This window comes from Ambystoma mexicanum, chromosome 1q, assembly GCF_040938575.1.
Source record: "Ambystoma mexicanum isolate Mex_15411 chromosome 1q, UKY_AmexF1_1, whole genome shotgun sequence".
Taxonomy (NCBI): Eukaryota; Metazoa; Chordata; class Amphibia; order Caudata; family Ambystomatidae; genus Ambystoma; species Ambystoma mexicanum.
Window position 1 is genome coordinate 1,011,677,872 of NC_090922.1, and position 23,834 is coordinate 1,011,701,705.

The following is a 23,834-nucleotide window of genomic DNA, read 5'->3' on the forward strand; positions in this document are numbered from 1 at the left end:
TCAAACAGGGTTCACCGGCACGTGGGAAAAGACACACAAATCCAGAAACCCGTCCGCCAACCAAAAGCTGGAGTAAGCATCACCGTGCACAAGTACAATGCATAAATAAACACGCAAAACACAAACGCATGTATACAGCCACGATGAATGTGCCATTTTTTGCAGGAGGACGATAGCCATGGCACACATTATTTTACCCAGGACCAGCCTTTTTGGGATGCCTGATGACCAGGTCTATGGCATGTATAGGTTCCCACCACATATCATCCTAGACCTGGTCAGGGAGTGGGAAGATGGCCTCACATTACCCACCCTGTGCTCCCAAGCACTGAGCGCCTTGGAAAAGGTGTTCAATGTACTGCATTTTCTGGCCACTGAGTCATTTCAGCGGACAACTGCCATAGTTGGGGGTGTTTCACAGGCCACACGGTCACGCTGCCTACACCAGGTGTTGGCAATCATGACTGCATGCCCCTCAGTCTGCAGGCACATATACATGTCCACAGCGCCCACCGCACCCGCAGAAAGGCAGGCTGTGATCCAGGACTTTTACAGGGTAGCGCACTTCCCTAAAGTGCTTGGTGCCATTGATTGCACACATGTGGCCCTACGTCCACCTAGGGCCACTGAGCACATCTATCGCAATCGCAAGCACTGGCATTCCATCAACGTGCAAGTTGTATGTGATGCCAAGGGAATCATTACCTCTGTATATGCCAACTATCCAGGGTCCCCCTGGAGACAGTGAGCAGCTGTGGGAAGGAGCTGAAAGGACGAATACCCCTGAGGAAGAACAGCTGTCAGGGTGACTTCCCTGAGACATCAAGAGATGTGACGAGAGAAGGTGAGTGTGCATAGGAAGATCATCACAGGCAATACACCATAACAGGTTGTAGCTGGAAGTGTGCCAAGAGAGGCTGGACAGAGAGTAACACGGAAGGAGTGAGCATGAGTGGTGCATGAGTATTGTCCCGGGTGTGCAGCACATTATCAGTATGCAGTCTGCATGACAACCAGCACGTACCAGTCCACCATGACATTGTTAACCCATGGCAGTCACTCAAATGCAGGCATAACTGCAAGACAATCACAACACTTCATCCAAGCAACATACACATGTCCCAGACGCACATGCATCACCACTCACTGGACATCTCATAATTTGGCAGGTCTCCCATGCCTTGGATCTACTCCACATCAATCAGATCACTGACAATCTCTTCATGTGGAGTGAGTTCATCTTCCTTTGGCTGCGCCCCACCTCCAGTCACCAGAGGAGATGCATAGGTGGCACCCAACTTATCCTTGGCTCGGCATCGGCGGTCATTCCAATGCTTCACTACTTCAGAGGCTGTGCGCCTCTCATGGACTAAGGCGTTTATTTGATCTGGTACGCACTGCCAGTGGTCCGTATTGTGAGCAGGCGTATGTGTGCTCCCTGGCCGCACAAGCATGTCACGTTTGTGCCCCAACACATAGGCCACAAGGATGTCGAGTTCCTCATCACAGAAGCTCTTCTTCCTCAACTTGTGGGTCTCCTGTGGTGTGCCTCGGGTATGAGCCTGACCCGCTACTGCACGAGTTTGCTTCCTGCAAGGTCGTGCAGACCTGGAGTGGCTGGGACCACTTGGGTCAGTAGGGGCTGGAGTACTGATCAACTGGGCCATGGCTACAGCCACTGATGGTACAGCAGTAGGCTGGCTTGCAGGTATCTGTACCTGTGTGCTGGTGCCAGTAGCTTGCACTGCACGTTTCTTGGCCTTAGGGCCAGGGACATCACTCCTGAGACCCTCTGGGTCTGGCCCGGGACCACTACAGTCCTGGCTGGGTGACCCTGAGCCTGGGTGGTGGTAGCCACAGTTGCCCCTGCAACTTCCATACCCTGGCTGATGTAGACAGCAGATGACAGTGCTGGTCCAGGACCCCAGGTGCTGGGGACGTCAGCATCAGCTTCATCTCCCTGACCCTGTTGGGTGGGGGGCATAGCTCTCCCTGCACAGGCCTGGCCACCTCGGACACCTGTGACACCTCGCCCACCTCCGCCAACTCAGCCCGCTCGGCCACTTCCACCACCTCGACCAGCTGGCTCACCTCCGCCACCTCAGCCAGCTGGCCCACCTACGCCACCTCGGCCAGCTCGCCCACCTTGGTCTCTCTTCCCACTTGTTGCCCTCCCAGACATGGCACTGATGTATTAGCGCAATGGGAGGTGAAGCTATCAATTGTCCTGTGCAATTTATGTGTGGGAGCAGGGTATGTGATGTAAAACGTGCCACTGTGTTCCAGCTAGGCTCAATGTAACCTCTGGTGAAAAAATAACGGGTAGCGTAACGCACAGAACCCCCAAAACAAAAATTAACATGTACGCGACCCCTTGGTAACCCACGTGTGAAGTAGAAACGTTACGTACGCTGTGGCACCCAGCAACACAAAAAATTCATACGCGAGGAACACGTAGGGTACTATGACCTTGAAAATGGGGGTATGCGACACACAGAGACAACCACAGTATGGAAAATTGCATATGCGACACACCATCTGCCTCGTTGGAAAAAACATATTACATGCACGTATGCGCAGAGGCAACTCCCCCTCCAAAACAAGAAGTATGCTCTGTCACAGTAGTGACCAAATCACGTGGGACCCCAAAATACTCCGAAGTTCACGTGTCCATCCGCTACGATTTACACGTACATTGCAATGTTGTCCTACGCACACCTTTAACCCGATACTGAAAGCCAATGCCCAATGTACAGCATGTGTCACATAACTTGCGCGCGTAGGCCCTTTCCTCTAAATAAACACTAAAGCGCTGGTACCGCACCTGCAAGGTCACTCTGTTTCTGGCTGTCCATGGGAGTAACACGAAAGACCCACGCTCCTGCCTACTGGCCAATTTACCTGCCTCTGAGTGCCCCCAGCTGCCTCCTACAAGCCATTTGCTGCTGCCAGCCCACTCTGTGTGCCTGCTGCCCACATGCCCTGCAATTTGGTACCTGTTGTACAGCCATTGCCAGAGCTTCTGTCACTGTGACCACATCTGCTGATCCCGAAGACTCCCGACGTGCCATACCACCGCTCCACAGCCCAGCCCCAGGACCACCTGCCCACCCACACCTGCCTTGGGTGATGTTCGGTCAGACATGGCAACCCCCCGGCAGTGAGGCAGAGGGCTGTCAGCTTCTCAGCCATGGAAGTTAGCCACCTGGTGGAGCAAGTCCTGGGGCATTATGATGCCCTCTTCCATAGACCATTGCAAGTCTGCAAGGAAGGATGGAGGAAGATCTGGGCAGACATTGTGAGTGCCATCAACGTGGAGGAGGTGGCACCCCACGACTACATCCATGTCCAAAAGCACTGGGAGCACTTCAAGGCCAGAACCCTCAACAAGGCCCGGTGCTTCCTCAAGGCGCCAGGGCTGGTTGACCAACAACAACTATCGGGGCCTGGAGAGGTTCTACCCAGCGCTGTACGCCCAGGTCATGGAGATGGATCTCCACCTGGAGTCGACTGGTAAGTATTCATGTGTTCTTCGACACCATGGTGTGTGTGCATGTTGATGTATGCACCTTGGCCTCAGGTCTAGCATGCCTCTTTTACAGATGTCTGCGTACATGTCCCTGGCATTGCTGCATGTCCATTCAGACATGTGTGACAGCAATGGTGTTTGGGTTTCAATGTGTGATGCGCCCAGGCATGTAGCAACCTGCAAATATCTGCATACATGTGTCTGTACTGGGGCATGTGAATGGTGTCACACATGTGTTCTTTCAGCAACATCATGGCATGCATGGTGTATATGTCCATGTGTCAGGGAAGTAAGTATGTGAATGGCCAACACTTAGAGATGTATGACACATGAGCATTTAAATGTCTGATTGACTGATGCTGCCAAGTTGTCATCAAGTGCACTCTGACATGCTTGCTCGATGGCATGACACATGACTGCCCGGTGGTGTGTGAATGAGATGTGTTTGATGTGTTTGTTCCATGATGCATGTGAGAAGTATCCACGAATATGATGTGCTGACAGTGTCTTGTACATGGATGTGATTGTCTGTTGCGCATGATGTACATGAATGTGCATGTGTGTAAATTGCACTGGACTGTGTGTTGTGGAGGGTGATGATGGTTGTGACGTTTAACTGTGCCACTCAGGTACATTTGCTTTGTGACAAACATACATATGCACAGTACCCTGAGGCTTGTGTTCAATGTCTCCTTATCCACTGCGACGATGGAGGAAGAGGGCGGAGAAGGCACTGTAGAGAAAGGCAGCAGGGATGCCTCCACCAGGCACAGACACAAGGCCCAGTAGTTCTCCCAGGTACTGTCATCTTCTGGGAGAGAGGAGGCTGGTGCCGCATCCGAGTCAATGGGCGCAGCTGCTGAGGGTAGATCGAAGAGGGCATAGGTGGTGGAGGACTCCTCAGCAGTAGGAGGGACAGATGAGCCTGCACAGGGGCAAGACACTGCGGAAGACAGTGGGGAGGCATCCAGGTTGACGAGGGAGGGGGAGGAGTAGGAGGCCACAACAGCCCAGTCCATGGGGCCCCGCGGGGGTGATGACGTGGGTAACTGATGCAGTTGAGACTCAGGGGCTGGAGGTAGCGCAGGTCGCCGTGGAGGTTACTGTGCTTATTCCTGTCCCTGGGCTTGCGACTGCATCAGTATGCACCTGCGGGCATGCCACAGGCCAGACCCATCCGCAGGTGGTGGATGTATCCACGCAAACGGATACACCAACACCTGCAGATGAAGCCATTTGGGACCGGGTGAAACCGTTGCTAGCTGGTCTCACGAGGCGTACAGGCAACATCTGTGATGACGTGCAGGATTCCAATCGGGAGCTTGCACGTCATCTTGAACTGGCTAGCACAGTTCCTGGTCTCGCAATGGGTCTGTGGGCTGGCCAGTTATGTGTCCCTCTCCTCGTCTTCCTCCTCTGTGTGCCAGTCATCCTCCCTGCCGTCTTCCGGCCCAGATACCACCAGGGCCCCCTGTATATCTGTCTGGACTTACATTAATGGACATGGACCACATTTTTGATTTTTCATTTTAAACATCCAATTTATTTCCATTTTCACCTTGTTTTTTTTTTCATTTGAGTCATGCTGGTTTTATATGTTGTTTTTACTAAGTATGACTTTAATACAGATTTTTTAAATATATTTTTAGCCGTTGAAATCTAAGTGGTGTCTGGTCTCAAGTTTTACTCTTCCTTGACTCAGTTCTGTGCCCCTGCTGTTGACCAATTTTGTTCAAGTGTTTGCACACAGGCATGCATGTGTGATTTTAGGATTCACATGCCTGGGGACCATGACCAATGGATGGGTGTTGAGGTGCACCTGAAGTGTGCAGCATGTTGTGGCATTTGATTTTACATGTGCTGCATGAACACGGGCCTGCCTGCAAGTTGCCGTCACTGGTGGTGGTGGTGGGACATGAGGTGGGGCCTGCCTGCAGGTTGCCATCATTGGTGGTGGGGGGGACATGAGGTGGGTCTGCCTGCAGGTTGCTGTCACTGGTGGTGGTGGGGGGACATGAGGCTCGGCCTTCCTGCAGGTTGCTGTCACTGGTGGTGGTGGGGGGACATGAGGCGAGGCCTTCCTGCAGGTTGCTGTCCCTGGTGGTGGTGGCGGACATGAGGTGGGGCCTGCATACAGGGTGTGGTCACGGGTGATGGGGGTCCCATGTGGTGTGGGCTGCCTGCGGGGTGTGGTCACAGGTTCAGGGGGTCCCATGTGGTGTAGGCTGCCTGCAGGGGTGGTCATGGGTGATCAGGGATCCCATGTGGTGTAGGCTGCCTGCAGGGCGTGGTCACGGGTGGTGGGATTCTCATGTGGTGTAGGCTCCCTGCAGGAGTGGTAAAGGGTGATGGGGATCCCATGTAGTGTGGGCTGCCTGCAGGGTTTGGTCATGGATGATGAAGGGTTGCATGTTGTGTGGGCTGCCTGCAGGGGTGGTCAGGGGTGATGGGGGGATCCCATGTGGTGTGAGCTGCCTGTGGGGTGTGGTCATGGGTGGTGGTGGGTCCAATTTGGTGTGGGCTGCCTTCAGGGGTTGTCACGGGTGATGGGGGTCCCATGTGGTGTGGGCTGCCTGCAGGGGGTGGTCACGGGTCATGGGGGCTGGGATGTGGCTGTCCCCTGAGGAGGGGGCATCTTCCAGGAGATTTGTGCGTGTTTCACGGGGTATGGGATGAGTTTCCATGCGGGTGGAGTGATCGCGTGGGTACTCAACACCAGCCAAGTCGCATGGAAACTCATTGCGTATCCCGGACGCACCCCAGCCAAGTTGCGTGGAAACTCATTGCGTGCCGTGACACACCGCAGACAAGTCACGTGGGAACTCTTTGCATACCCTGGATGCACCCCAGCCAAGTTGCTTGGAAACTCTTTGCATTACCCAGACACACGACAGCCAAATCGCATGGGAACTTATTGCGTAGCCCAGACGCCCCCCAGTAAAATTGAGGGGAAACTCATTGCGTAGTCCGGACGCACCCTAGTCAAATCGCATGGAAACGCATCGTATACCCTGGACGCACATTAGCCAAGTAACATGGAAACTCATTGCGTACCCCGGACACACCCCAGCCAAATCGCGTAGAAACTCATCACGTAGCATGGACGAACACTAGCCAAATTGTGTGGGAACGCATCACATAGCCCGGACGCACCCAAGCCAAATCACGTGGAAACTCATTGCGTACCTCGGACACACACCAGCCAAGTCGTGTGGAAACTCATCGCGTACCTCGGATGCACCCCAGCCAAATCGCATGGAAACTCATTGCGTATCCCTGACGCACCCCAGACAAGTCACGTGGGGACTCATCGCGTAGCCCGGACGCACACCAGCCAAATTGCGTGGAAACTCATTGGGCCTCATTACAACTCAGGCGGTAAGGGTTTTACGGCGGCGTAAACAGCGCCGACCCTTACCGCCTGAGTACGAGGTCCCTTAGCGCCATGGCGGACTTAACACCTGCTTTTAGCAGGTGTTAAAATCCATGGCGCTAAGGGACCATGGAGTTAATTACGCCACCGTAATTTACGGTGGCGTAATTAACGCCTTCCCCACTCCCATTATGCCCTATGGGGCAAAATGGGAATGGGGAAGGGTAAATGGGTAAATGGGGATTTACCGCCCCGCCAAGGTTGGAATGGGGCGGTAAATCCGCCAACCACCATGGCGTAAACATAGTTTACGCCATGGTGGTAAAGTCACGGCCCAGGCGGTAACTTACCGCCTGGGTCGTAATGAGGCCCATTGTGTAGCCCAGACACACACCAGACAGGTCGCGTGGGGACTTATTGCGTACCCCGGACGCACACTAGCCAAGTAGCATGGAAACTAATTGTGTACCCCGGACGCACCCCAGCCAAATCGCGTGGGAACTCATTGCATACCCTGGTCGCACCCCAGCAAGATCGTGTGTATAATAGGCATGTGCCCCGTCTGCAACAGATTTTCAAGCGATCTGCCGCGGGGGCTGTATGCTGGAACAGGGATGACGTGGGGGCTTGCGACATTTTAGGCATTTCGCTGGCTTATTGCAGCACATGGGGGCGTGTTGGGGGCATTACTGGCACAGCTTGAGCCACGGCTAGTGATGCCTTGTATAATGCATGAATAACTTTGCTGCGCAATTGTTTATTTGCGCCACGCGTGGTGCACTTGCGCCTTTTCTGCCCTGCAGTCTATGAATCGGGCCCAAAGAGTATGTATTCCAAATGTGAGTATAATCCCTTTGGCGGCAACCCAAGTAATTGATAACTTAGCTATATGGTGAGCGCCAAATAACCTTGATTCCACTTATGTAGTTTGCATATAAACTTTCTTTAATAGTATTAAAAAAGTATTACAAACTCTCTACACGTGTTTCACCCTTTTGTTTTCAAAGTGATCTTCAGGAGATTATCTAATGGAAAACAAAACAATTATATAATTTTGTGAGTAAGAAACCGAAATACAAACATATTTAATCAAATAAACAGAAACAGAATGTTACAGTTTGTCCTCAGCGACAACATTTTTTGTTTTATGAAATCAATCTATCAACAACTCCAAGGAACCGCAGTGGGGTCTAAATTTGCTCCTTTGTATGCTAACCGTTTTATTTTATTTTTTTACTTGCTTGGAAACATGCAGCTTTTAGAGACTCCAGAAACATTGTTTTCTGGGGTCGCTACATTGATGACATCATCATGATCTGGGAAGGAGACTCATTGGAACTAACCTCATATGTGGAACACCTCAATGACAAATCATACAATTATGTATGAACAACATGTTTTGGAAATGTAGGAAAGGAATTGGGAAATACAGATCTGCATATTCATGACCAGATTATTAAATATCCTATCAATCGCTCTAAATATGAAAAGGTATATTTATTCACAATTAAAGAAGCTTCCAATGATTAAACAGCATGCATATTACAGTCTGTAACCTGTCAGTGTAGAAACAAACAATAGACAAGAGTGGAGGGTGAAGTCAATATTGAGAACTAATTAAAGAGTCTATTTGAATGTTTGTTTAAACCAACTGGGAAATTCATATTGCCTTTGTGGATTGTATTTGTCCTCAGTGATACTAGAAGCTCTGTGGAGCTGGATTATACTAGCCAAGGTAAACTACAGTGTTGCAAAGTAGATTTCATTATGAACAACTCATTATGTGTAATTGAATAATCTTTTGAACCATGCCATTTCAAGTTAGGTTAGTCCGACCAAAGCAATGACCTAGATATTTTTTAGATTTGGATCATGTAGCAGTGTAACATTGTTGAGAAAAATAGGCAGCATTTTGGAATTTCTTTAATTTAGTAAAATAGTTGGGAATGCTTATATAAATGTCATTGAAATTGGTGAGTTAGAATAGGACTCCAGTGTTGAAAATATTTGTTGGGTGCAGCACACAGAAGTGATCTCAGAAATGTACTGTGGTGTACTCTTGATAAAAGGACCATTCTTCACACACTTCCTAGACTATGTAATTCCCCATTACAGTACAACATCATTCTAGGTTTTCATATTTCATAAAACCGCATTGCAGTGTATCTGGTTGCCAATCCTTTTCAACCTATCTGGCTTTAATATGAAAAGGAACAGAGTGGTTGTGCAGTTCAAGAGGGGCACATCCATCTGTTGTTTAAGACTTTTTTTTTTTATTCGATAGTTTCTTATGACTACAAATTGGAGGTAACCATTTCCAAGATCTGAGACAAAATTCAGGCAGCAACCTCCCATTGTTGGCATAATCATGCTCAAGAGGGTTAGTGTCTCTGCATAACGTTTATGAAGCAAACATGGGGGAACAGTACATCAAGTCATTGTAGCATCTGCTGACAGACATTACACAAGCTGTACCCAATTTTGAAGTAATGATTTCAGTCATGTTCTTGATAAGCCCAGAATGTTAGTCAGGGCCCACAGTCTATTGAATGGTACCTACTGCTTAATGCTATTCAGTGCTGCTAATAGATAGATATAAAAGTACCAGAAGAATGGAGTCCTGCTTAACAAACACACATAATGGTCTCCTGAATATTTACTTCAGTGGTCTACATCCCTTTTAAGCTGATCACCCGACTGATGGCTATCCATAATGGCGGCCTATTTTATAGAGTATGATGGTCTTCATTTCAAAATGCAATACGGTCAGAATTGGCCTTGTTAGTAAGGTTGTAGGTACTGCTTATGTGAAAGATTCTTCAACAACCTCTGACAAATGTGGTCTTCTGATGATATCACATATGTAAAATCCAAAGGATTGGCTGAACAATTAATAAGAAAGACAGAGCATTTATCAGAACATGGGGGTATGTTGGTTGAATTTGGAATAAATACTCAGTGCACATAGTGACGCGGGACAAAGGCATACTGCTTTGGATTTCGTGGTTCTCTAGGGTTCTGATAATAGTAGTGCTGCTGAAAATGAGCTGCCAACCACTCCTTGTGAGTTTTCATACAGGAATGGTGTTGCAGAGACCCTGTGAATGTTAGGTGATATGGACTGTACTGATCGATTCGTGTAATGTAATGTAGTTTGCATTTATAGACACAATCCTGTCAGTGATATAATGTGCCGTACACACCCCTTGTGGTTTTGCATTCTAAATGCATGTTTTTATGTTTGCTTGAAATACATGTTTTAAACCACCTGTAACACCACCTTGAATCTTTATGAAACTCTAATAATCTTTTTCCCAAAACCTACTTTTCCTTACAAATAATGTGAAGCAACACTTATTTAAGGGTGTGAGGGCACCACTGAAAGAATTGACCAATATGGCCCCCCATGCTGACTCAGTTTTCCATTAGGCTTTCTTAACCAACATTATTTTTTATTATTTAGCCATTTACAATCCTATCTTAAATTCTAACACTGCAATTATATGTCACTTTATTAATTTCAAAATAGAGCCCACACATTGGAGGCATAGATCTAGCAACGAGAACGTTTAATTATAAATGAACAATGGGGAAGTGACTACAAAATATTGCCTCTTGAATTGTATGATATACGTGTTTTTTTAATTGAGTTGCGTGTTGCTCAGACTGCCCTCACTGAATTTCCTATTTAGAAAAGTAACTAGAACTGCATTTAATGTCATCTCCAGAACCCTACATACCTGCAGGACCAGGTGTTGTGGCCCACAAGTCGTCCTGCTATAATCTCTTGAATCTCCTTTGGTAATCAAAGTTGTAAGCCATGAACCTAAGGTTTTTACTCCCTTAGATTTCGCGATCTGAATTCATATTAAAACATGTGAATGGTGTCCGAAACAATGGACATATTTATCTAAAATGTTATTAAAATTTGGATGGCACTGGCTTCCTACCTCGTGCAACAGAGGGCCAACAAATAACAAAAAAGGCGTTGATTACTTTTAAACAGCTGCATTGCTTATGATTATTTTAACAACCATATTAATGGTATTTGTTATAAATTTGGGATGCCTGTTGAATTTTCATTTTTTCATTATTCCCTATGTTCAGTTGACAATCTCCAGTGATAAATGTGACTCAGAGAAGCTCTGCTTCAGCAGTCCCAATGGATGCAATCCAGCCAACACTCCAGGCTGTGTCTTTATGTCATCTGTCCCAACAGCCGCTGGTGGCTTTGTGTTTGAAATGAGTGCCGCCTCAAATGGCTATGTTGCAATTGGATTTTCAAGCGACAAAAAAATGGTGAGTGTCCAATTATAATATTTGAAAATATAAAGCAAACAATCTTTTGCACAAAATGTCAAATTGCACATCATAACAACAAAAAACGCAGGCTCACCTCACAAGTTGACCATAAGTAGGTATATGTCTACTTTATCAATAAACAATGAACACGTTCCCTTTTAAGACACTAATGAAGTCGGAGAAATATGTCCCAAGCCTGCTTCTGTTTTTAGTGCTCTCTTTTTTCCATAGTGTTCCCAAGACATGTGTTTCTCTACAATATGCATCGCTTCCATGTAACATTGTCGTAATCCATCTCTTCAAATAGAAAAGCTGAATTAAAAAGATTGGAGTAGTCACGCAAGATACAATGTGTATGGAATCTAGCCAAATAATGTAATTACTCAATGACTCATTCTATCAGAAATAAACATGTTAAATACAAGTATTGGATGCACAGAATATTTGAGCTTCAACAAATGTGTACATTGTGTTGAATGTCAAATAAAATGTGCCCCCAGAGGCAAACAGTCTGGCTTTCGATGTGAAAGAATTGTGTTCCTATTATTAGTCAGAATCTTGGCCTAGATTCATTTTCTCATATGTAATGTTGCCAGTCTGCTACCTTTCTTCAAAATCTGTATCACTCAGCCAGCCTAATGCACTCTCGCAAATGCCTATGTCCCAGTGGTACTGTCATGTCCATAAAAATACTCAAACATATTTAGTAAACCACATGAGTAAAGATTTCATCAACATTGAGAACGTTGAATCATAGTAATATATGCACAGCCTTGCTAATTTCCATTGTTGCAAATGACACATAAAATGTATATAATTGTCTTTGTTTTTACTTTATGCATAGATTCATTCTTTAGACCATCCCACGATACAGAAAAATAGCAGGCCTCAAAATGTAAACATCTGAGAGCATAACCATTAACACAGAACACAGGTGACCCCATAACTATACTTTAGGTGTAGAAAGAGTCCACTTTCTGCTCAATAACTCTCTCCCACTCCCCTGCTACACCACACATCCCCACCTCCCAATAATGCTATTCGCTACTGTCTCTCTCCCACCTTTTCAGTGTCTCTGGCCTCCCCTCCCCCAATTATTCATTTGACCAACCTTACCCTTTCCTAAAAGCCAATTATCCATCACATGATAAACAAGAGGGAAAATTGGGTCACTTCTTATGCTCCAATCACACTTAACCGTGCACCTTTCTCCTAGAACTCCCTGTGCTCATCCTCCCAAACCGCCCTCATACTCAGGCTATGGAATGGTCCTTCCCCTCCAACCATTTTGACTTTCACAATCCTCAGTTCATGGTTAAGGGAGTAAACAAACCTGTATGTGTCCCCCCCATGTTACTGCTAATCATTCTAATTCAATAACTTGTGTTCAGCTTTCCCAGAATAACCAATATAAGTCATGTGTTTTCCTTTTTTATCATTAAGGATAATCCCTCTGTCCTCTTCCACCATCTGTATTTCTACAACTCTCTTTTTGATTCACTGCTACCCGGGTCCTGACTCCCCTCTCAATATCGCCCCCCTCACTATCCTTATCTACAGAAATCCAGGCCTACTGGGTTCCTTCATCCCATCTCTTGAATCTTCAGTGTCCCCATCCAACCGAAGAACCTATTGCTTTCATGAGGGACTTCAAACTGCATACAATATCCTTGCCTCACCAACTCTAATTTGAAAATCTCCTTCCTGACTACTCCATGCACTTTCTCAACAACTTCTCACTCACATCCAAGTCAGCGTTCTAGACTTGTCTTCCTTTCTTCCTCCATTACCTCATCCAACTTTAATAATGACCATTATCCATCTGATTGCTCCATCATTCACTTCAACATTTCTCCTCCCGACCTTTCACTTCTCCTACCATATAGTACACCAGATAAAAGGTTAAAGCCTGACACTGTAGCTGAAGTCAGATCCTCCCTACTAGGGATGTTTCCACGTGGCACTTAGCTTCTTATTTGAGAACCACTACCCTCTTGTGCCATCTCTCCCTCTAAACATCTTATTCTTACCCCCAGCTCTAGACCACCCCTGACTCAACAATATTCAGATGATGTACTGTTCTGAATTTAGCACAAGGTTTAATGGGCATTTCTTGATGAATGAAACCATTTAAAAAATGGGCAGTGGGCCTAGAAACATGTTCTGGCTACTTATAAGATCACGAGTTAAACAAGTGTGATAAGAACATAGAAATAGGTATTTTTCCTTTGTTCATGCATATATTTTGACACTGAAAATGGCAGATACTCCAATATTCACCATCCAAGTGCAAAGAGCCATAAAGGTCTGCAGCAAATGTGTATTTTGAATTTGCTAATGAAACAGTCTCAGCTATAAGCTACCAACAAGCAAGTGTTCTATTTAGCAGTTTGTTCTAAGCCATTGCTTTTCATGTGCATGTTTTTAAAGCTTTTATTTTGTGCAACACATTTCCTAAAACTGTCCACAGATGGTTGTATTGGTTTAGACTAGAGCATGTTTTCACCAGAACACCTGCTTGAAATTAGCCTTGAAATGGAAATCCTGTAGATTGTTCTGATCTACTCTGAACTTTACATCCCGCGTTCATACCTATTGTTTCATCACAGGATCAGTTCACATGTCATTTGCTCGAGCACCCTTTGAAAATGAGAAGATCAACACAGTCGAAGTCACTGAAATATGGGCGATTTAATTAATTTCACTCAAGCTCAAACCAAAATATTATTTGCTCAATCCTGTGCTTTTTTGATTATATTGGCCCCCACCATTCAATTGAATTATGATTTTGTTCTCATGAAATTCAATTCCCATAGTGATTGCTTGTCCACCCTGGTCTGCTGCTTTGACTGTAGCCGCCATGTTCTTGTCCAGTTGTCTGAGCTCTTGGGTTTGTTTTCTAGACCTGTTATGTGTAGGTCATGATTTGTCAAACATTAATCATTGAAGGTTACTCTTAATCGTCTTCTAGAATAGATCCACTGTGATATTGTCATCTTGTGTAATACATGTAGATGTAGATTTGAAGGGCACCAAGGGACAATCTTCAACAACTCCAGCCATCTTGCCCAGTTCAACTACTTTTAACATGAAAAAGAACTATCAACCCATTTGTCTCACATGTTTTAACAAATACACTGAAAGGGTTTCATTTTCTGATCAAGCACATATACAAGTTCACATTTTGTGGCTGACAACAATGAAGGAGTAAAGTTTATCACAATGTGTCTGTCAAATATAAACTCAAGGTTCTCTTTTTGTTATGGTTTTTCTTAAACCCCTTGCAGGATCTGTTGTTTGGGACTGTTTCTGAGTAATGAACCTTGGTTGTATTTGTAGTTTCAGCATCTGTAACCCTATCTGTCGGCAGACATCATCTCATGGTGTTGCTTGTGTGTGCCAACTCATTGCACCTCTGTTTAGCTGGTAGGGTGGATACAAGGATAGATACAGAAGAAAGGAGATGATTTTTCCTTTGACTCTGGCATATGAACAGATGAGGGCTCTCTACCTAATCTCTCTTCAAAAGAAGTGACATGGCATTATTTGGTTTCTCCTGAAAGGGGGAATTTTAGCCCTGAGAGCCCTGAGAAGTAGTATCTATATGTTTCTTTAAATAAGAAAACAACATTGTTTCATTCTCTTTGGAAGAATAGTTTCACTCTATGGTTAAGTATTTGAGGAAGTTAGAGTTTACTTCACAACTAACTGCTTATAATTTAGAATTGTTATTATCTAGGTGGAATATTCCATCAGATGCCAAGCTGGACACAAATCATTATCATTTGTGGAGTGAAACTATTCTCGTCAATAAAGAATTGCATTCAGTTCTTGAGAATGTGTCTTGCATACTTACTAGGGATGAAATGGACAGTCTATACAACTGAACCATCAAAAGTTTTGGTGGTTCAAATCCCAAAAGGTGTAGAGTTCGAATTCACCCACGGGTATAGGTGAATTTACTGAGCAACCTCGGTTTGTTCGTTTTTCCTTTTTAAACTGTGTTTTCAGAAAGATACACTACAGTTCTCTGGCAAAAACATTTGTTCTGCCCAAGAACTATTTTAAAATCTGCACTAGATAGAAATCGAATACAATTGGCAAATATTTCATTTGGAAAGCAGTCAAAACACATGGGAAAAAGGCAAGAGAAACAGAATCCAAAAAAGTGGGAACTTTGTAAATAACTGCAAATCAATTCACGCGACATCACAATGTGGGAATTTGTTGACTAAGGGAAGAGTCGGGTATAATAACCCCTTTTTTGGTCCAACACGTGGATGACTAAACTAAAAGAAACCATACTTACAATCTAAAATGAGTCATCTTTAAATATAATTTCTAAAAATTTCATAGCCGCAATGCATAAAACAGTCTCCTGATTACCTGATTAGACACAAAACAACACCATAATTGGTATGTCGTGTCTCCTTGGTCCTTGTTTCACATATGTAACAATGGGAGGTTTGTTATGTTGTGGCTTATTGCCTGGATTTACCTGGTGATGTCAGTGTGTGATGTAATGGTGAGAATGTTCCCGGAGTTCTTGGAGTGTTGGTGTGTTGTCATTTGAATCTAGGATTTCCAGCCCAGGCAGTTAGAACCATGAAGCCTGAATGGTGGGAACCAGTATGCTCAGATCCAGCTCCTTCCTGTTCTTTTTCTTGTTGATGTCATCTTAATAATAGGAACCAGTCTCAACCTTACTTGCTGCCTCCAGAAACATACTTGCTAACACTAGTGATGAGTTGTCTTTCATCTGGATCCTGCTGGACGGGATGAATGGTGCAAGATACCTGAAGAGGACAGAAGGAACAAGTCAGCTACTGTGGGGGGTGCAGCAAGAAGGAGCGATGCTATGGAGAAAAGAAGGAGGGATCCTGCTGCACCTAAAGGAGCCGTCCCACCACCCAAGGCAGAGCATAAAGGGGATGAATGCTGTCTGTGTCACTGAGGGCTGGAAGTAGTAAGCCTGAGTGGAAAGAGGGAGTCCCTGCTGTCGCCTTTGATCACCCAGCTTGAGCCTTGTCGTACTGAAGTGTACTAGCCAGACAGTGGGCTCTGGTCCTCCCAGAAGAGTGTCCATAGAGTCTGCAGCTGGGTGTGGGACTACCGTTGGGTGCGCCTGCCCAGCATAGGTTGTTGGACATGGAGATCACTGCACCGGTTCTGAACTGCACATGAAGTCGAAAAGCGTTCCTGATCTAGGAAGTTTTGTCAGGTCCGGTGCGGGAGCATGAAGGGCCAGATTGCCCTTTCCTTGGTGTATACACGTATCTTTGCCTGCGCTATAGAATACTGCGTACCTGAGGAAAATGATGCCGGCCAGCCGTTGGCAACTGGGAGCTTCACTCAGCTTCTGTCTCCCAGGAGTTATGGTGACGTCATTGGTGCCATTGGGGTGTTGGCGAAGGCTTGAATGCCTTCCAAAGTTCACAGCCGTATCATAGTTTTACTGGAGGACCTTGGTGGGCGTAAAAAAAGGACACGCTTACGTCCATCCTCACGTCATCAGGAAGTGCTTTTCCAGACGATGATGACATCTCGTCCGATGGTGAAGGTGCTTTGGCTACGATCTGTGCTAACGACAACTTATTGCACCCCTCGCCACCATGTGGGCCTCTTCTAGTGGTGTGACGGTCCCACCCCATGCCGGGGACTCTTGGCCTTGTGCATTCACCTGTTGCAGGAGAGCAAAGCATTTCCGAGTTACTTGGTGTGTTTGTATTGTATTTTGGTGCGTGTCATACATTTGTCCACTTAGTTGTTGTGGCAGGTGTTCAACGATGGAGTGTGTGCAACGCTGTCATGCACAGCTGCCATCTGTTTATTATTGTACATTAGCATACTATGAATTGTGCTGCTGGATTGGCATTGTGTTAGTTTTTTCATGATTTGCGAATTTACAGATGCGTTACGGCACACACTTTCTGGAATGTAAGATTGGCTGTGTCATGTTAATATTTTCAATTTAGCTTATCAGTTTTTTCTGTCTGAGCCCAACTTAATTAGTACATACATACTTATTAAGTATGCTGGTTCCTATGGATCAGAGTATGGTGTGTGTGTAGTGACAATTCCAGCAGTAACCATTTCAGGATTTCCAGCTTTCAGTATTGTGAAGCATCACAAGGACTGTAAGCTCGTAGTAGCAAAAATAGTATATTTATATTTATGTATGGTGTCCATGGTGTCCTATGTTTACCTTTACCATTTGAGACGTTTTCAGCTTTCAGAGTCATGATTATGACAAGGACTTTTAGCTATAATGCTATGTTAAATGCAATGCTGTTACACGTTTAGCTGTGTTGATTACATGATTTTTAATTTAGGAAATGATGTACTATAGTGCAATGAGTTAACCAAATGTTTGAGGTGTGGATGAGTTGAGTGTTTTGAGTATGTTAGCAATTACTTGTGTTTGTCTCCTGTGTGAAGCTGTATACAGAATTTGACTGGTGTGGGGTTGGACGCTTCCCACCCAGTTAGAAATATTGGTGTTGTAGGATGGGTTGCCTCCTACACCCACAGAGAGAGCTATTCTTGGCATTTTCATTTGCGTTGTTGAAATGTTTGCACTTTCCTGTGTGTTTGAACTATTGGAAGTGAGGTCAGTGTATGGGCTCAGTGTTTTCCAGCTCTGCGCATGTTGTTGCATGCTGGGTACCCTGTGAGGCATACCAAGCCCGGGTTCAACTGAAACCCTGTTCTTCAAATCCTGTTTTTGTTTTGTTTTAGTTGACCCAAGTGTCTCATTGTGACCCTTAGTGTTCTGCTGAGTTCACACCTGGCATGGTCAACCAGACAACAGTTTCTCATCTTTTGCGGCATCTTGAGCTGGTGGTTTGGAAGTGGTAACTTGTATCACTCAGTGGAGCGTGACTGTAGTTAGCCTGTTCTGGCTAGCCAGCAGACCAGCACATGCTGTTTTTGTGAGGGTTCCTTGCCTCTGGTTTAGTATAGAATTGTCACTGTCGTCCTATATGTTTAAGTGTGGGTGAGTATGGCTGTTTCTGAAGCTCCACCTGTCTATGCATTGACATCCCTGTGGTGGTTTAATTTCCAGATTGAGTCTGGTTGTCGGAAGATAGTTTAGTTTTCGCTTGGTGCAGTAGATCTGGGTGCCAGGCCTGGTGAGGGGAGAAATTTGTGCTCGGACGTGGCAGGTCCATGACCCGCTGGTGACAGCAATGGCTGTAAAGAGTTTTGTTTATGTTTGGTTGGGTATGAATGAATGAATGTTGGCCTGGTGTGGGGCAGTTTGTGCTCAGACGTGGCAGGTCCATGACCCACTGGTGGCAGCGGTGGGTGGAATAAGTTTGTTTTATGTTTGGTTGAGTGTGAATGGTGTGAAAGGAGTAATGACGGTGCAGGCCTACTGCCTGGTGGTTAGTTAAGCCAGTTTTGATTCCTGGAGCTCTGGTTTCCCTTACAAATGTGCATGTATGTGGGTCTGCGTGGTATGGGTGGATGACAAATGTTAGTCATCATGGTAGGTGTCTGTCACGTCTCCTCCAGGGTGCATATACTTGTTTAATGTGCAAGAATGGGAGGTGTGTTATGTCGTATCTGAATGCCTGGATGTATCTGGTGATGTCAGTGTGTGATGTCATGGTGAGAATGTTCCCTGAGTGCTTGGACTATTGGTTTGTTGTCATTTGAATCTAGGAGTTCCAGCCTAGGCAGTTAGAACCATGTAGCCTGGGTGGTGGGAGCCAGTGGGCTCAGCTCCAGAACCTTTATATTCCTGTATTATTGATGTCATCTTAATAAAAGGAACCTGTGTCAACCTTACTTGCTGCTGCCAGAAACATGCTTTCTAACAATAATCTTATCAAAATTGATTCATCAAAATATGTTACGAATTGCCCAAACAATTGCATTCAAATATTCACTAATTCATTACACTCTGCAAATAGATGCTGAAGGGATTCAACTGCCATCTTGCAATAATGGCAGATTCTTTCTTGTTTGACAATTTTCATTCTAGCTCCTATGTCATCCTTCGTAGGAAATAGATTTCATTTTAGTCTTAGTATAACAATCCTACACTGTCGAGAAGGATGTTTTAACATATAAGCAGAGACTGAATTAAAGGATTTAATGTTATATTTAAAATGACTAAATAGCTTAAGGCTTGCTAACTTTTTTTTCAATTCAGTCTTTTCCGAATATTTGTTTCTTTGTTCCATGTGGTCTGTAGGTCAATTTGTCTACTGATGAATCAATAGTTGTTAACATTGATACACAGGAGTCTTCCCTTCGAGTGAACAATTTACACAAATGTCTTAAAATCTCTTCCCTCAATTTTACAAAAAGTTAACCTGTCAGGTGCATTAAAAACCTATACATAGTCTTAGAAGATGCCATTCAGTCTGTGCCTGTAGTGAAACCAGTCACAATTCATGCCTAATCGCTGCCAAAGGGACCCCCTGCCAGAGATGCAAAACCATTTTCCACCTCCAATGTGTCACATTCTCCACCAACTTCTGTTGTCTCCACTCCATAAATTAATTTTGGGAAGATTTTTTTATGATAGTTTCAGAGAACAGGATTTAAAGAAAACCGGATTTAAAGAAAACCGTTCATATTTTTTTATCCAGTTGACACATTTGGAGTCCTGTAGACAAGACTGCAGATGTTTAAGACACATTTAAAACTTGTTTTCATTTGATTATAACACATTAAAACTGAAAAAGTGTCTAAGATATCCAATTTCTGACCCTTAATTATCCAAGTGAAAGCATTATTCACTGTTCTTTTCTTAGAGAGATTCATAAGCAGGATCTTGGATTTACTTATTTTTAGCTCCAAATCTAATTTCTTAAAATATTCATGAACTGCAATCAAATACAGCTGCAGTCGTATTGGATTATAACTAAGAAAAACAATATCATCTACAAACAGTAAATATTGTACCATTACAGTGCCCAATTTTGGTGGGTTGGCCCTCAAATCTTGGAGCGCCACATTCAAATCAGCTATATAAATGTTAAAAAGAAAGGGGGCCAGCACGCAGCTCTGTCTAGGGCCACGTTAGGTTTTGATTCAATCTATATATGTTCCAGAATGCAAAACATTCAACATGCTCAAAAAAGCCCTAGGGAATCCCAACTTTCTCATCTTTTGCCATAGTCTAGTTCCTACAACACAGTCAAACTCCTTTGATATGTCCAGAGAAACGACACACATACCTGTCTTTTTGCAATTTGGCCTGTTTAGCCAATAACGGAATCACTAGACAATTCAATGAGGTACTGATGCCTTTCTTGAAACCAAATTGGAACTTGTCCAAACATTTTCCCGAATATGCCCAAAATGTACGTTTTTTTTCTTCTCCAACCAAAGGACACCACAATCTAATACAAAGAATACAACAGCTCTATGCCCTTTTTTGTAAATAACTACAACAAGAGCATCTCTCCAGGACGGTGGAATAAGCTGCAACCTCGTTATATTACTATAGAGTTCTAATAGGACTTTCGCCTTTAGATTCAGAGCTGACTTTAAAATAGCATTAGTTATCTCTGTGACTTTTCCAAATTAGCATATGCTTGTTTCAATGTTTTAACCAGGACCAGTCCAGGAAGACCCAACTGTTTGCTTCCCTCATATGTCTCCTGAGGTCCTTTTTTGATGAGTGTTTTTGTCAAATTTGTGAGTATGTAACTTTTTGACTGCATCCCCATTTAGGGCCTGATTCACAGAATGTTTTCCTATGGGATTGTGCCATTATAAAACACTTCTGTGAATCAGGCTAATAATTTCTTGTCTGATGTTAAACCTCCCAGGAGCCTTTGATCAAGAGACTAAAATACCCTCTGTAATAATATTTGTCTATCAAACAGTTGAACTTATCTGCGATGGACGGTGTACGCATTATTGTGTTATGACTGATACCTCTCAAATGATTAGGCTACATCCCACTGTTCAGACAGTTATTACGATTAAAACACAACAGTTCATTCAGCAAACACCATGGAATGCATGCACACATCTGAGATGCAAAGGGAATGTGCAACAAATATACTGAGGGCACCTTGTGTGTAATATATGCATTCATGATTTTTGTGGGAAAAATGAGCATGGATTCCAGGATTCACCTTTTGTCTTTTGAAGTGAGTGATTTTGGCAGCTTATGCTATCCTTACACTTGCATGATTGTAGTGTGAGAGAACAATAGAGATTAATGTAGGCAGGGGGTACAATAGTGTGCAGCTCTTTAAATGAGATAATGAGATATGTTGTACTGCGTGACACTTGCAAGAGCTCAACAAGGCCGAAACACGTAACATGTGTCTGGGATTGCTGGTGGTACTCTTGTTCGGAGGAGAATTGCCTAGAATTTCAGTGCTGGACTGCCCTTGTGGGGGGAACCAGACTGATATGCAAATGGACATTTCACCTCTGTGAAGAGTCGGTGAGCTAAAACGTAGTTGTAGACCCTCCCTAATGAACAAAATTCTAGAGATGAGGTTCTTTGAACTATGTTCTTTCTCAGTAGAAGGGCTCCCACACTCTTGTTAAATATAACACTATCCATATAAATATAATGTTTACATTTAACAATGTTGTGCCCTTTAAGGGTCTGTGGCTGTGAAATGCACGTAGGTGCTGAAAGCTTGTCAAAAACTGGCCAGTATCGTATTTGCACTGCCCCTAAGCCTCACTGAAAAGCACTTTTCAGAATAAGTTGACCTGCGAGTTGCTCAAACTAGCGTAAATGAGGAAAGGAACATCCATGTGCTTCTTATATTTATCTTTGTTTTTGAGACTTTTGCCATGTGTTTATTCAAAATGTAGTCTTGTTAAATTTGTCGAGTTAATTCAAACTACGTAAGTCATCCGGTAGGGTAGTGTTATATATAAAAAACAACCACACTGCACCTGTGTAAGTAGGTCTTTATGACGTAATATTCACTGGATCAGTACCAACGCTCAGTTCTGTGGTGAACCTATTTAATAAAATTGCTTGTCCTGAGAAAGAGGGCACCCTGGGGAGGCTATGACTGATGGTGGACCACTATAGCCATAGTTTGTGGCCTACCACAGTAAGGTGACCAGTGTATGCAAGGGAGAGAGGAAAAGAGAGCAAGAGAGGCATAGAGGGCAATTGAGTGCAGGGATGGAATGTGGCTTCTGACCATGGTTTTACAGCATGCTTCCTGCACTGTTCACTATATGCACCATTTTGAAAGCATACATGAGAGGTAATGGTCCAGTGCCACTCCTTGATCCTCTTTCACCAAATGCTAATAGCATCATTATTTTTCTGCTGGAGTGTAAAAGCAGGATCTTTCCCAGGTGGTTTGAGTTAAAGCAGATTAATTTCCCAATATCCATTGAAATAACAAAATATGTTATACAGCTACAATCAGATTCCCACCTGCTTGCTCCACAAATATCTGATAAGAACGTGTACAGGGAAGCCAGTCATAGCTCCTTGGAGCTCCCCTGCAGAAATTGCCAGGCGTGAATTTTTGACTTGGAGTTCTGCACTTAATTGTTATATATATTTGTTTGTGTTTCAGTTTAGGATTTATTTTTACAATTAGCATACAACAAAATAATGCACAAAGGTACATACATACAATTACAATTAAAAAACGAAAAAATGTCTGTGATTAAAAAGAGAAGAGTAAGAATATGTCACCGTTCCTCGGCTGTAATGAAAAGATTTCATCTGGACATGTATGAATTCAAATCAAACAGTGAAACACAACAATTAAAGAAATCTGTAAGACACCCATTAGTCAATACCAAAAATACTTCTGGATTCATATTTGAAATAGTGCACATATTTGCAGGATTAATGTGTTCAAACTTGAACAGAAGAGACACAGTGGATCAAGAGACGTTTAAGTGATTCTGAATTTGCTGAATTTGAATAGAGGAGACAAACCCTGTTCTCAAGAGGGATGCCCCTGAAAGTGAAGTGTCCGAGAAGATGAAAATGGGATTGCATATATATGCAGTAGAATTTAAGGTCAGGGAACCTCACCAGATACTTTGGGAGCGTGTTATATGGTCTATTGGCATTCCACAACTCAAAGTAACATGTTTACTTTCCAATGTTGTCATGATACTTACTCCATTCATGCAATCTAAGGTTGCTCTTAATTCTATCCGGATTAGTCAGTAGGGTTTACAATCACTGTTCACTTCCAGAAAAAGGTTGTCACAATCAAATATGAATGGGAGACACAATTTCCTCGACACTAAGTGGTTGAAGTCCACACATAAAGAGTGGTCGGGAAGATCTTGGATTTTATAAAAACGATTTGAATTTCACCCACATAACATATGCACGCCGTGATCGAATGCCTAATTCGTGGCATGATTAAAATGATGGGCAAAGAGAGTGGAAGGCCCAACAATCTTTTCCAAATATTCCTTCAAAAGACTTTTTTTTTTCTTCCAATCTAGTGAGAGAAAAGTCTCAAGGCCATACAGGATACACGGAATTACCCTCCCCGCATAAAAATGTATTACAGAGATGAGCGTAGATATGCAGTACTTTCTCTTAATTGTCTACATCTGTGCATATAGAGGAGCCAATTTGGAGCTTAATCTTATACAAATGTATTCGGTCCTAGGTTTACCATGAACGTGGAAACCCAGATAAATGAA

At 44.0% G+C, this 23,834-nt stretch overlaps 1 protein-coding gene across 1 annotated transcript in view; it reads left to right on the plus strand.

Annotated features, from left to right (window-relative positions):
- LOC138540371 (putative ferric-chelate reductase 1) overlaps positions 1–23,834 on the plus strand; it is a 1,004,090-nt gene that overhangs the window by 383,685 nt on the left and 596,571 nt on the right. The window contains exon 6 of the mRNA XM_069641679.1: positions 11,010–11,201. Coding sequence (XP_069497780.1) covers positions 11,010–11,201 — 192 coding nt within the window. The remainder of the gene's footprint in view (positions 1–11,009; positions 11,202–23,834) is intronic.